This window comes from Lolium rigidum, chromosome 5, assembly GCF_022539505.1.
Source record: "Lolium rigidum isolate FL_2022 chromosome 5, APGP_CSIRO_Lrig_0.1, whole genome shotgun sequence".
In the NCBI taxonomy this organism is placed as follows: Eukaryota; Viridiplantae; Streptophyta; class Magnoliopsida; order Poales; family Poaceae; genus Lolium; species Lolium rigidum.
In genome coordinates this window covers 215,857,482-215,869,604 of record NC_061512.1, presented here as the reverse complement: position 1 = coordinate 215,869,604, position 12,123 = coordinate 215,857,482, and the positions used below count along the sequence as shown (strand labels likewise).

Sequence of the window (12,123 nt, the reverse complement as noted above, 5' to 3'; positions counted from 1 at the left end):
CAATACAATTAAAACCCCTGCAGGCGATAGTCAATAAATCAGATAGTCATTATTAGAGCCAACTGGACTTTATGATATCAAACTGTGCAAAACAATGATGAGAGTAGAAAATTTCTTACATACTTCTATCTCATTATAATTTACCTCCAATAGTCTTAACATTGCAGAAAAAAGTCAGTAACAGAAATTTCCTGTATCTCCGTATAAACTGCATCCCCTTTCTCTGCGTGAGCTACCTTTTTAACCAAAAAATGATATCAAAACAGCTCCACTGTCTAAGAAAACGTAAAAAAGATTATCAAATATAAGTGCATCATACACAAATTCTAGCACGAACCGTGAGTACAGTAAAAGTTTTTTTTTGTCAAAATTTAAAAGTAAAGCAGGGCAGCCATCGTGCTGATAGTACCGTACCAAGAACAGTCAAGATTGGAGATCCAATCAATCAACAATAGTCCAGAACTTTGCACACTGGAAGTAGGTAGATACATGAGATCGAGTCATATACTAAGAGATGAAGTGAATAAGTGTTTAACTTCTCCACATCATATCCATACTGACCTGCGAAATGAAACAAATACTTCAAGTGCTTACCAAATGCAATACTAATGTTAATACACACATCTTCACACGCTATAATTCAGTCAAAATTCACACAAAGTAGCTTCCCAATGAACAAGAATAGTTAAACTATGAACGAATTTCTAAATCATCTATGGAAACAAAATGTTGCATATAATAACTTATAAGACTGATTGCATAACATGTATTTTTCAGAGGTTTGCATATTACTCGACCATACGTCCATACAGCAGTTCTACAAACAACCAGTGTAAAACTAAAATTGTGGATAGGTTTCACTGAACAACATTAGAAGCATTGTGGAATGAGTAAGCAACAAGCCATGCATATATCCTTCGCACACAAAGAAGAGAAGCGAATCCAAATTTAAATGGAGGCATCAGGCATGGACCTTGAATTAGTCAGAGATCACGTGGAGGTTGTCCCAGTACCCCTCGAGTTACCCATGCCATTGCGTCTGGACTGGTCAGGTAGGTTGGCTTCGCCCAATTCGCTCCATCGTCAACAGCGACCCCTCCATGGTTCTTCCCAGGATCTTGAGTACCCAACACCATGTGTTGCGCGCCGAATTGCAGATCATCCGCCTAACCACCAGAAAAATCCGATGTCACGCCTCCAAATAGCACATAGAGGTGGCGCACAGGGGAGGGAGAGGTACGGACGTACCTCGCGGCCGAAGTGGTAGCGAGATTGGTTGCCTGAGGGGTGGCCGTTTCCCGGAATTGTTGCCGTCACACAGGGGACTGGGCTGTAGTGGGCGGGGGAAGGAGGCGAGTAGTTGGGCATGGCGGCAGCACCTAGGGTTCGCCCTATGTCAGGTGAGGTAGGCGATCCTCCATAGATGCTTTGCGGTGTCGTCGTTGCTCGAGGCGAGGTCTGGGGGAGGCGCCACCGTTCCAGATCGTGTTCAGCGGCGGTGGTAGAACTGGAGGGAGGCGGCGCAAAAGCGGGCCGGAAAGGGAAGGAGGCGCTGGGGAGAAACGCATAGAAGTGGGCTGCAGTTCGGGAACGAGGCCCAGTTAACCCGGAGCGTTCTAACTAGTTTCCAACTGAATCCTTTAGGCCTTCTCGAGGTATCCGTCAGGGAATTCCCATCTCACCTTATTTGTTTTTGCTTGCAGCAGATGGTCTTTCGTGCCTTTTAAAATCTAGAAGTATGTTACCATCATCCAGTCTTCACGGACTAAAAGTGGCCAACACTGCGCCAGCAGTTAACCACCTACTATTTGCGGATGACAGCATGATGTTTGTGAAAGCGAGTATTGAGGGAGCGGGAGAAGTCAGTGAGGTCTTGCATACCTATTGCCAAGCCTCGGGACAAAGGATTAATCTTGATAAATCATCGGTCTTCTTTAGCAAAGGGTGTCCAGAGTCGACACGGATTGCAATGAAGAACATTATGAATGTACAAAATGAGTCTCTTAGTGAGAAATACCTTCGTATGCCAACAGATGTGGGGTGATCCGTGAATGGAGCCTTCAAATATCTGAGTGACCGTGTATGTAAACAAATACAAGGGTGGCTTGAACTTCTCTTATCTGCTGGAGGTAAGGAGATTTTAATTAAGTCTGTTGCGCAGGCGATTCCCACCTTTTCTATGTCATGCTTTAAACTACCGCGAGGGCCGTGTCAGCATATAAATGGCCTCCTTCGTAATTTTTGGTGGGGATGCCGCGATGGAAAGAGGAAGACATGTTGGGTGGCTTGGGAAGACATGACTACACCCAAATATGCTGGAGGTTTGGGATTTCGCGACATTGAGATTTTCAATCTTGCACTACTGGCAAGACAGGCATGGAGGATTCTTCAAAATCAAGAGACATTGAGTGCGAGAATCCTCAAAGCAGTCTACTTCCCTGACCGTAATTTCCTGGAAGCACAAGTTGGTTCGCATCCTTCGCAGGTTTGGCGTTCAATTGTGGACGGACGAGATATTTTGAGGCAGGGTCTAATAGGGCGAATTGGAACCGGAGAGCATACCAATGCATGGAATGATAATTGGATGCCACGCGATACTATGATGAGGCCAATTTCCTGTCTCAAGAGAGACCCGCCATCTACAGTTGCAGATTTTATTGATCAGACATCTGCGACGTGGAAGAATGATAGGCTGCAAGAATTCTTCTTGCAGTTGGACATTGAAGTTATCCAAACAATCCCTATCAGTACGATGAGGTTCGATGATTTCTGGGCATGGCAATATGAGCGTTCGGGGGTGTTCACTGTCCGCTCAGCATATCGTATGGTTCTCAATGCAACGACGACGTGAGGCGTGGCTGAATGGCACGGCAACTACCTCTGATCAGGAACAAGAGGAACGAAACTGGACTGCACTATGGAAAGTTCAGATTCCATCGAAATTGCGTGTTTTCTTGTGGAGGCTCGCAAAACAATCCATTCCTACTGCCGATGTCCGACACCACCGCAATATGTCGCCTGACAGCGCCTGCTCATTGTGCGGGGTGGTGGATTCCTGGCGTCACTCATTACTCGAGTGCACGATGAGTAGATGTGTATGGGCTTTAGCCCCTGCATCGATCACAGAACATATGATGCACACATCTGAGCCAGAAGCCAAACAGTGGATTTTCACAATGATCAATACCTTGAAGTATGATGAGCTGATCTACTGTTTTGTCACACTCTGGGCGATTTGGGCTGCGAGGCGTAAAGCGATTCATAAAGGCGTCTACCAAAGCCCTCTCTCCACGCACTGCTTTGTGGAGTCTTTTATCCATGATCTGGAGTATGCATTGCCAAGCAAACCCATTATTAGTCCGTGCAGGAAATTCACCGTGAAGCGATGGATTGCTCCTCCGGCTGGGTTTGTAAAATTCAACGTTGACGCTGCTGTCAAGAAAACAAGCAAAGCTGGTGCCATTGCAGCGGTTTGCCGAGCAGAGAATGGAGACTTCCTCGGAGCTTCGGCAGTGATCATTCAAGGAATTGATGACCCTGCCACGTTGGAAGCTATGGCTTGCAGAGAGGCCCTATCCCTAGCTGAAGATCTGAATATCACACGAGCAAGGATTGCCACTGACTGCCTGGAGGTCGTTAATAGCATGAAGGGACCTTACTTTGGCAGATTTAGTAGTGTACTGAAAGAGATCAACTCCAGGTCTCGCGACTTCACTGCAGTAGAGTTTGTTCATGAGCGAAGATCCTCAAACACGGAAGCACATGGCCTTGCGAGGTCTTCTGTCTCCCGTGACACCGGCCGCCATGTCTGGCTAGCCCAGACGCCTGATGAATCTTGTATCCCGATGTTTTTAGTTGTTCAATAAAGTAGCGGCAAATGGTTCTCAAAAAAAAAAAAAAAAAAAAAAACTAGTTTCGTGGAGTAGCAGTCCGGTAACGGTTGGTGCCCCATTTAACACGATTCAAGGAAGCAAGACGCGATTAGCAACGATTCGGGTTACTGAACTGATCTAGAGCGCATCTCAAAAAACACTGATCTAGAGCCTTGGATGAGCTTATCCGATGGTCTAGGATGTTTAAACGCTGTGGTAGCTTCTAGTTAGCCAGCTAGGTGAGTTTTACTATTACCTAAGAGCATGTCTAACAGGCCCCGTATAACCCGCCCACCCCGTAAAATTCCGGCGACATACGGGGCAGGCGCGGTTTGGGCCGTCTAGCAGGCCCCGTATTCGGGCCGCCCCGTTTCGGCGGAATACGGGGCCCAGGAAATCGGCCCCGTCGCCCCGTACATATAGTGGGCGCAGGTGCGAGTGAGGGGTTAACCCCTCACTCGCAACCCTAGCTCCGCCGCGCGCCGCCGCCTCCTCCTCCTGCTCCGGCGAGCAATTAGCCGCTCCCCCGCCACGCATTCCACCCCAAAAGCTAGGATGGACTCCCGCCGCCGCGGTAGGTCCTCGCCGGCGAGCGGATCGAAGCGATCCCGCTCGCCGGACACCGTAGAGGAAGCGTGGCGGCCGAAGTGCAAACTCTCGGCCGCCGGCAGCCGTCGCGCGGCCTGCAAGTACGCCGGCGCGCCGTACGTGCCGGACCCGCTCCGCGAGTTCGCCGCGGGTGGGCGGTGGTACAAGCAGGACCCGCCGCTCAAGCCGATGAGCGGCGAGGCGTTCGAGAAATGGCGCGCGCAGCGGGCTGCGCGACCGCGCGGCGTTGGCGGAATGGAGGGCGACCATCGGCAGCAGCAGCAGCGGCGGAGGAAGCGGAGGCGGCGAGGAGGAAGCGGCGGCGGCGGAAGAGGAGGAAGAGGAGGCGGCCTACCGCCGTGCGGTCGCCTTGTCCGAGGCGGATGCCGCCGAGAAAGCGGCGGCGGAGGCGAGGAGGAGGGCGGCGGCCATCGCCGCCGTCCGGGAGTTCGAGGCGCGGCAGGCGCGGGAGACCCGGGAGGCGCGGGAGGAGGCGGCGAGGATCGCCTTCATCCCCTACGTCATCCTGGACGAGTAGAGGTAGGTTAAGTAGTATGATCCGTAGTATGATCCGTAGTATATGATCAAAATGTGTGTATGCTCCCTACTATGATCAATGAAGATGAACTTCCCGGGGTTTTAATTTTTGAAAATACGGGGCGAAATACGGGGTCTGCTAGACGGCATGGCTCGAAATGGAGCAGTTTTTCGATACGGGGCGAAATTAGAGCCTTATACGGGGCAGCGAAATACGGGGCCTGTTAGACATGCTCTAATGATAGCCCACGCCACACCTAAGTTTGAAAACGTTATCGGGCTTAAAAGATTGAAGTTGTGCATGTTTAAATCAAGATTTTGGCTCTCCATTTATTTTTTCCAAAGGGACTCGGGATTCCGGTTTACCACGAAATTCCGAATGGTCACCAGAAATAATAAAATCAAATTTAGTATTTTTTAATTTTTAAAATTACATGACCAATCAGCAATCGAATAAATATTGAATTTTACATTCAAAAAATTTCAATTCAAATAATCTTGAAAAAAATGCCCGCTGGGCCCATTTCCCAAGGGTGATTGGTAAATCCATTGACCGGCCGCTAACTGGATTTTCCGATCGGCCAAGTCCTGGTTTAAAGATAGTGTAGGCTAGGCTTATAGAGAAACTTAGCGGTCTTGAATAAGTTGAAAGCAGGACACCACACACATAAATAATCGTAGATAACATGAGAGTAATGCTCATGGCAGTGCTAAAATTTTACATGTTTACCACGGTAGATGGATTCTGAAAGCCAAAGCATACATATGGTATATTTGCATATTTCAAAAATATATAAAACCATACATTATTGAAAATTGTTTATATAATAGCAAAGGAATAAGGAAGCTACATATAACAATTAATAATCTCCTTTAAAAAAGAAGAAACAATGTATAGTGTGATTACTTAGCGACCTGATTGCATAGCATTAATAGCTTTCTTCTCAATGCTGAAATATTCGGCACTGCCGATTGTCGAGCTGGCCATGGGCTGGGAAAGCAAGCCTTCCATCTCTTCGGGGTTCTCTTGTGCCCACGGATGCTGCATCACCTTCATTAGTCCGTCAAGCTTCTCTGTAACCTCCTTCATCGAGGGTCTGTTATCACCGCACATATCCAAGCACTGCTTTGCTAGCTCTGCGATCTCTTCAAGAATCTCCATGTTGTCTTCATCCTTGACCTGGTCATCCAATATGTCAGCCAGCCTATTCTCCTTCATTGCAGACATAAACCTCATTGCTAAACTCTTCTCTTTCTCTGGGGCATCAAGATTGAACGGAATTTTCCCCGTGAGCAGCTCCACAAGAACAACCCCAAAGCTGTACACGTCGCTCTTATCTGTCAAATAGCATGTTTGCATGTACTCCGGGTCGAGGTACCCACATGTCCCTTGTACAAGTGTGACAAACTGTGACTCATCAGTCGGTGCCAAGATTGAGGCGCCAAAGTCAGAGACCTTAGCACTATGGTTGCCGTCGAGGAGGATGTTTGGGGACTTGACGTCTCCATGTAGAATCGGTGTTGAAGCCGAAGAGTGAAGGTAGGTGAGAGCGTCGGCGGACTCGATGGCGATCCTCAAGCGAGTTGCCAATGAGATAGACCGGCCATGGTTACCGTGGATGAGATGGAAGAGCGTACCGTTTGGGACGAACTCGTACACCAGCATGGGGACTTCCACTTCGAGGCAACACCCGAGGAGCTTCACGATGTTTTTGTGGTTGATCTGGGATAGGATTACCATCTCTTTACCGAACTCTTTCTTGTGTTGCTCATCAATCGTCATACATTTCTTGACCGCTACTTCCACGTTGCCCCTGAGAAGTCCCTTGTAAACGGTTCCATGGCCTCCGTGGCCCAGGACTTGTTTTTCGCTGAAGTTGTTTGTCCCCAGCTGCAGTTCTTCCTCAGTGAATATTTTGAATGCATTGCCCTCTTTTGACTTCATCTCGTTAAATAGTATCAGGCCACCGTGCTGACGAAAGTAGCTCTGTTTCATTTTCCGTAGCTTCCTTCTCTCTTGGATCAAGCATGCACAAGCTACAACAATCACAAGGACAACAAAACCAATACTTGCACCTGCGGCGAGGGATTTGTTCAAATGAATGAAATTTCCATTAGTAGCAACCACATAAAAGTACTGCTTTTTTTCTTTCCAGAAGGATCACAGTATATCTTCTATTAAAAAAAGACTACTGATGAGTAAGAGAAAAATGCCAATTACTCCCGCTGATGACTCATGTATATCGTTTTGAATATCGACATAGACTATACTCTTCGAAAATATTGACGTAGTCTCCCAATGCAAATATTTGACAGATGTTTTTTTTTGAATAAACATATTTTGTTTCACAAATTTATGCATTCTAAATTGTATGTTTCATATTAAATCTAATAATGCAAATTTTAAATTTGCAAACGTATATTTTATAATAAATTTAATAATATCAATCTTATGTTGTTGGTGTCAATACAATTTTCATAGTGGTGGTCAAACTTAAAACTGTTTGTCTGGTAAAACAACGAACACATTTGTGATCACAGGAGGTACATATTCAGCCAACCAGGCAAACCACGACTTACTTTTACAGAAAACAAACTTCGTATTTACTTTCCGTGTGGTATCCAATAAATTTTCTACAAGTGAAGTCACTTTAGTGCTCACTGAACAGAGGAACTTACTACTGTCTTAAAATAAATTACTGTCTTAACAGAGGAACTTACCAACGACAGGCATGGGCTGAAAACGGGAACGCTTTTGAATTGGCACGCAAACGCCATTAGTCATATAATATCCTTTGCGGCATGAGCAGCTGAAATTCCCCGGCGTGTTCTGGCAGATCTCATGGCCGCAGGGATTGTCATTCGCGTGGCACTCATCGATATCTGAAACAAAACAATAGTTTTCAGAGTTGCTAAACTGTGCACACAAATGATTCGTGACAGATGTATGTAAAATGTACAAGGTAGCAAAAGGGGAGGAACCTTGGCATCCACCCATGATGTAAGGGTTGCCTTTGTATCCACGGGAGCAATTGCAGCGGTAACCTTTCTCTTTGCCGTGGGTGGTATCAACGCATTCGCTATCCTTGCTGATACATGCATAGGAACTCATGTTCTTCCGAGCTACCTCGCAAGACCACGGCAGTATTTGCCAGTTCAAGGCTATTGGAACTTTATGGTATGTATCAGAAAAAAATGTCGATTTGACATAGCTGGTGTTGAAACTGAAAGCAGCCTTTTCCATTACTACTACGTAGCTGCAAGGACTGTCTTGCCATATGTTTGTGTTGTTGTAATTTTCGTTGAAATAGCCACGATAATACAAAATGTCTTTAGGGACATCGACTTGGCAGCAGCCGGCACCAGAGCATATGCCATTCTCGGGGGTGACATCGGTGCATGTCGCAGTGCAACCTAGATCGTACTGCACGTGAACAAATGTATATATGAGATATCTTACACCAAACCAGAATAAAGTAAATGAATAGGTAGATATATTTCCTAATAATTCATTGGTCTCTTGTTGTAGTTAATACTCCTACCGTTATTACTAACCTCTAACTATATACAAAAGCTTAACTTTTCTTAAAGGTATACACGTTTCTCGGTGGGAATTCCAATTTTTGTTAGTGACATAAGGCAGTTCAATGCCGAAAGGGGCAATCGTTTTAAATTTTAAATATCTAAATATCTCTAAAGCTTGGAAAAAATCATTAGGGATTACGGTTTATGGAAGGCAAACATTTGTTTTTAAAACATGCATGAATGTATGTGAATGATTTTCTAAAATACTTTTGTACACCCACGCATGGTGTAATTGCATGCTACCTTTTGTTCAGGTTGCATATACTGCTGAAGCATGTGCCCTTCGCGATGTTATGTCTTTGGCGGAAGCGATGAGATGTAATAGGCTGATAGTGCACTCAGACTGCTCAGAAGTCATTGAAGTTATGAAAAGTGGTGGCAACACATACGGACCGGCTGCAGCTATCTTTGGAGACTACACTTTATTTTTGCCGGGAGTTTGTAGATGTGATCTCCGAGCATTGCCCTAGGGAGGCGAATATGGCGGCCAATAGGTTAGCTAGTAGAGCGGTTGGAACTCTTCCAACTATTTGGAAAGAGGACCCTCCTGATTTCTTAGTTGATGTCATTTCAAATGATGTATCCCTATTACTCACATTAATATAAACTCCCAGGAAGGCTTTCCCTCAAAATAAAGTACAACTCTAACTCTACCTCAAAAATGAAAAAGAAAAAAGGTATAACTCCAACTCAATCAGGTATTCAGGTTAGAGTTTCCACTTAATACGTCTTCGTGATGTGTATAACTAGACAAGGACGGTTACGCTGAGTTTGGCATCCTGGTTCGTCCTACTCTCGCATTGGGCCTCGGCGAGATTTCAGATCACATCGGCGGCTAATTAAGCAGTGGGTCGCTCAATATTCATCGATCCTTCGTCGGAGATCTCTTGATTATTTCAGGCGTCACACCGTGCCAACAGCATCTCCTCATCTTGACGGGGATATCTTCTTCGCCGACCTCTTGATTACTCCAGGTCCAGCGTCCAGGCAACCCGCGGGGAACCAGCTAGAGAACGTGCATGTTCACCCTGGCTGAACACACATCTAGAAGGAGTCGACGCTGCACCTTGTGATCCGGCTCTGCGGTAGAACCAGGGACGGATACATCATCTGAAGCTCACGCTCACATATATACAGAGTAGAAAAGAAGATGGTCTGCCGCCTACGTAATATATATACGCAGAAGAGGATCGTATGCGCAAAGCCGGCGATTCTCAAGCATAACGAACTGACTGCTCACGAGTTATAATTCGCGCAAAGCCGGCGGATTTTCGAGCATAAGAAATTGATGGCTCGAGTTGGCGAACCTAATTAGAGTAGAGCAAAGGTATTGCTTTTTTCTGTGGTTGACCGGGAGAAGTTGATCGAGGGATCAGCAGTCAAGCCAGGGTCAAGCAAGTGCTCTATTCAAGTTTTTTCGTCAAGCCAGCGGTTCGCAGTTGAGATCAGTGGCCGCAGTGGGGAAGGGAGGAAAAGAGACAGCTTTAGGCGCGCGGGGGTACAATCGTACAGACACTGCATGATGCTTAACTTCGTGTATCTTGGGCTGCACAGAGCTTGGATCGAGATGTGCGCGGACCAAACGAGCGCGCTGGAATCCGGAGCTGGACGAGCGAGTGATGGCGCGGCCGTCGCCTGGAAGAGGAACATGGCGGCGACGTGCTGGTGTTGGCAAGCTCGGACAGAGAGCTATGGCGGCGAGCTTGGCTCCAAGCAGGAGATCCGGTACGCGCTATGTGCGGCGCCGGAAGAGCCTTGCCAGCAGCGGCAGCGAGACGCTCAAGGGTCAAGCGCGCTATGTTATATTCGGCGCCAGGAACGCCTCGCCCAGCAGCGGCAGCGAGACGCTCGAGAGCGGCTCGCTGTCGGCGGCTACATTGGAGATCGCCGGTCTACGAGCAAGCATATGCCCAGGAGCTTTTCCTAGGCGGGAGGCATCGTGCATGCCGACACATGCACGTTCAGGAGCTAGCTAATTAAGCTTTGCAGTTATCCCTGGCAAGAGGACAAATCAAAGAAACGAGCACGTCCTCTTTATTAGATCTTCATACATCCTTTTTTTGAGGAAAATCCATACTACTACATCATTTCGTGTGATTTCTTTTGCACCGATGACCGAGCCAACTCCATGCTACTCCAACTTAACCTTAGAACGGTTTGTGTCAAAATAAATTTATAATTTGATATGAATTGCATGTTACGTCTTTAATTTATATATCTATTTAGATTATAATTTTCAATTGTAATTAAGCATATCATATTTCAATCAAATGATGTAAAAGAAAACCCAACGTGGAAATTGCTATTGTATGTTTTACCATGCGTCTCAAAATATAAAACGTTTTGGCAATATTAAAAAAATTGGGAAACAGTAAATTGTTTCTTGGATTGTGAAACTTTTTGTTTGTTTTAAGTTATAGCCGTTGGCAAATTTCTTTGTAATAAGAAAAGGTGGTGAAATACTTACAGTACTGCTTGTCATATAAGCAAGAGTATTGCACCCGATGACGATAATTGCGTTATCCACTTCAGATATCCAGAAAGGTGTATCGGTGAGGTTCAACGCTGTGTTTCGGTAGGTCGTCCCATTGGACGGTAAATAGCACTGCGAGGAGATCCCCGTGGTCATCCAGGCCTTGCCCTCTGCCACCGAGACTTTGGTCACCTCGACATTCCCCGCAAGAGGCTTCGTGGTGCCGTTGACGGTATTGCAGCTGAGGCCAAAGCCGGGGTGGAACGCGCACTCATCGCCAACGCCGAACGGGAACGGGATGTCGACGTCGCCGCACTTTGCCGGGCAGCCGGGACGCTGGCCGGCCGCTACATCGGCAGTGGCCAGCACCCAAATCGCCGGAAGGCAAAGAAGAAGATGGCCAGAGAGAAGAAGCGGAGAACGCCCCAGCTTCATAATTGACGGTGACGGGTGCGTGAAGCGTGCGTATTGTGTTCCTCTGAGCTCCTAGCTGACAATTAATGGTGCAATTTTGGGCCATAAATAGACGAATGAACAAAGCACAGTACGCTCGGCAATTCACGAGAACTAGTCTCTTGGTTACGCGAAGGTGACATTCTGGATATTAACATGGTCTTTGAAACTATAATATCATACGAATATTTCGGTTGCAATATATGTGTATTGACCACCAGTTTCTGTTGGTCATGATAAAGACATTGGGTGAACCAACTCAACACAAGGCTGTCCACCTGACATAGGCATACCCAATGGGCCTGCCGAATATGGTATCTGTGGTTTACTGAAGGCCCATCACCCGAAGAATAAGAAGATGCGGAAGCCCAAGATACTATTAAGGAAAGCTAGAGTTGTAATAGGAGTCATCGTTTGTAATCTTGCGGGATGGGTTGGAAACCCTCCCGGACTCTGTAAACTTGTGTATTACGAATCCCTCGGCTCCGCCTCCTATATAAGGGGGAGTCGAGGGACAAAGAAAGCATCGAATCATTGTCTCTCAAACCCTAGTTTTAATAATCGTCGAGTACTTTTCGGCTGAAACCTTCGAGATCTACTTGCCCTCTACTTTCA

The 12,123-nt window shown here is 46.6% G+C and overlaps 1 protein-coding gene across 1 annotated transcript; it reads right to left on the bottom strand.

Moving 5' to 3' along the window:
* Positions 1 to 5,904: 5,904 nt before the first annotated feature.
* Positions 5,905 to 11,491, bottom strand: LOC124656472 (putative wall-associated receptor kinase-like 16). The gene is made up of 4 exons (XM_047195208.1): positions 11,050 to 11,491; positions 7,980 to 8,421; positions 7,719 to 7,880; positions 5,905 to 7,073 (listed from the first exon to the last, which is right to left on the bottom strand). The coding sequence occupies exons 1-4, from the start codon at positions 11,488 to 11,490 to the stop codon at positions 5,905 to 5,907; spliced, it is 2,214 nt and encodes a 737-aa protein (XP_047051164.1). The 5' UTR covers position 11,491.
* Between the last annotated feature and the right edge of the window lie 632 nt (positions 11,492 to 12,123).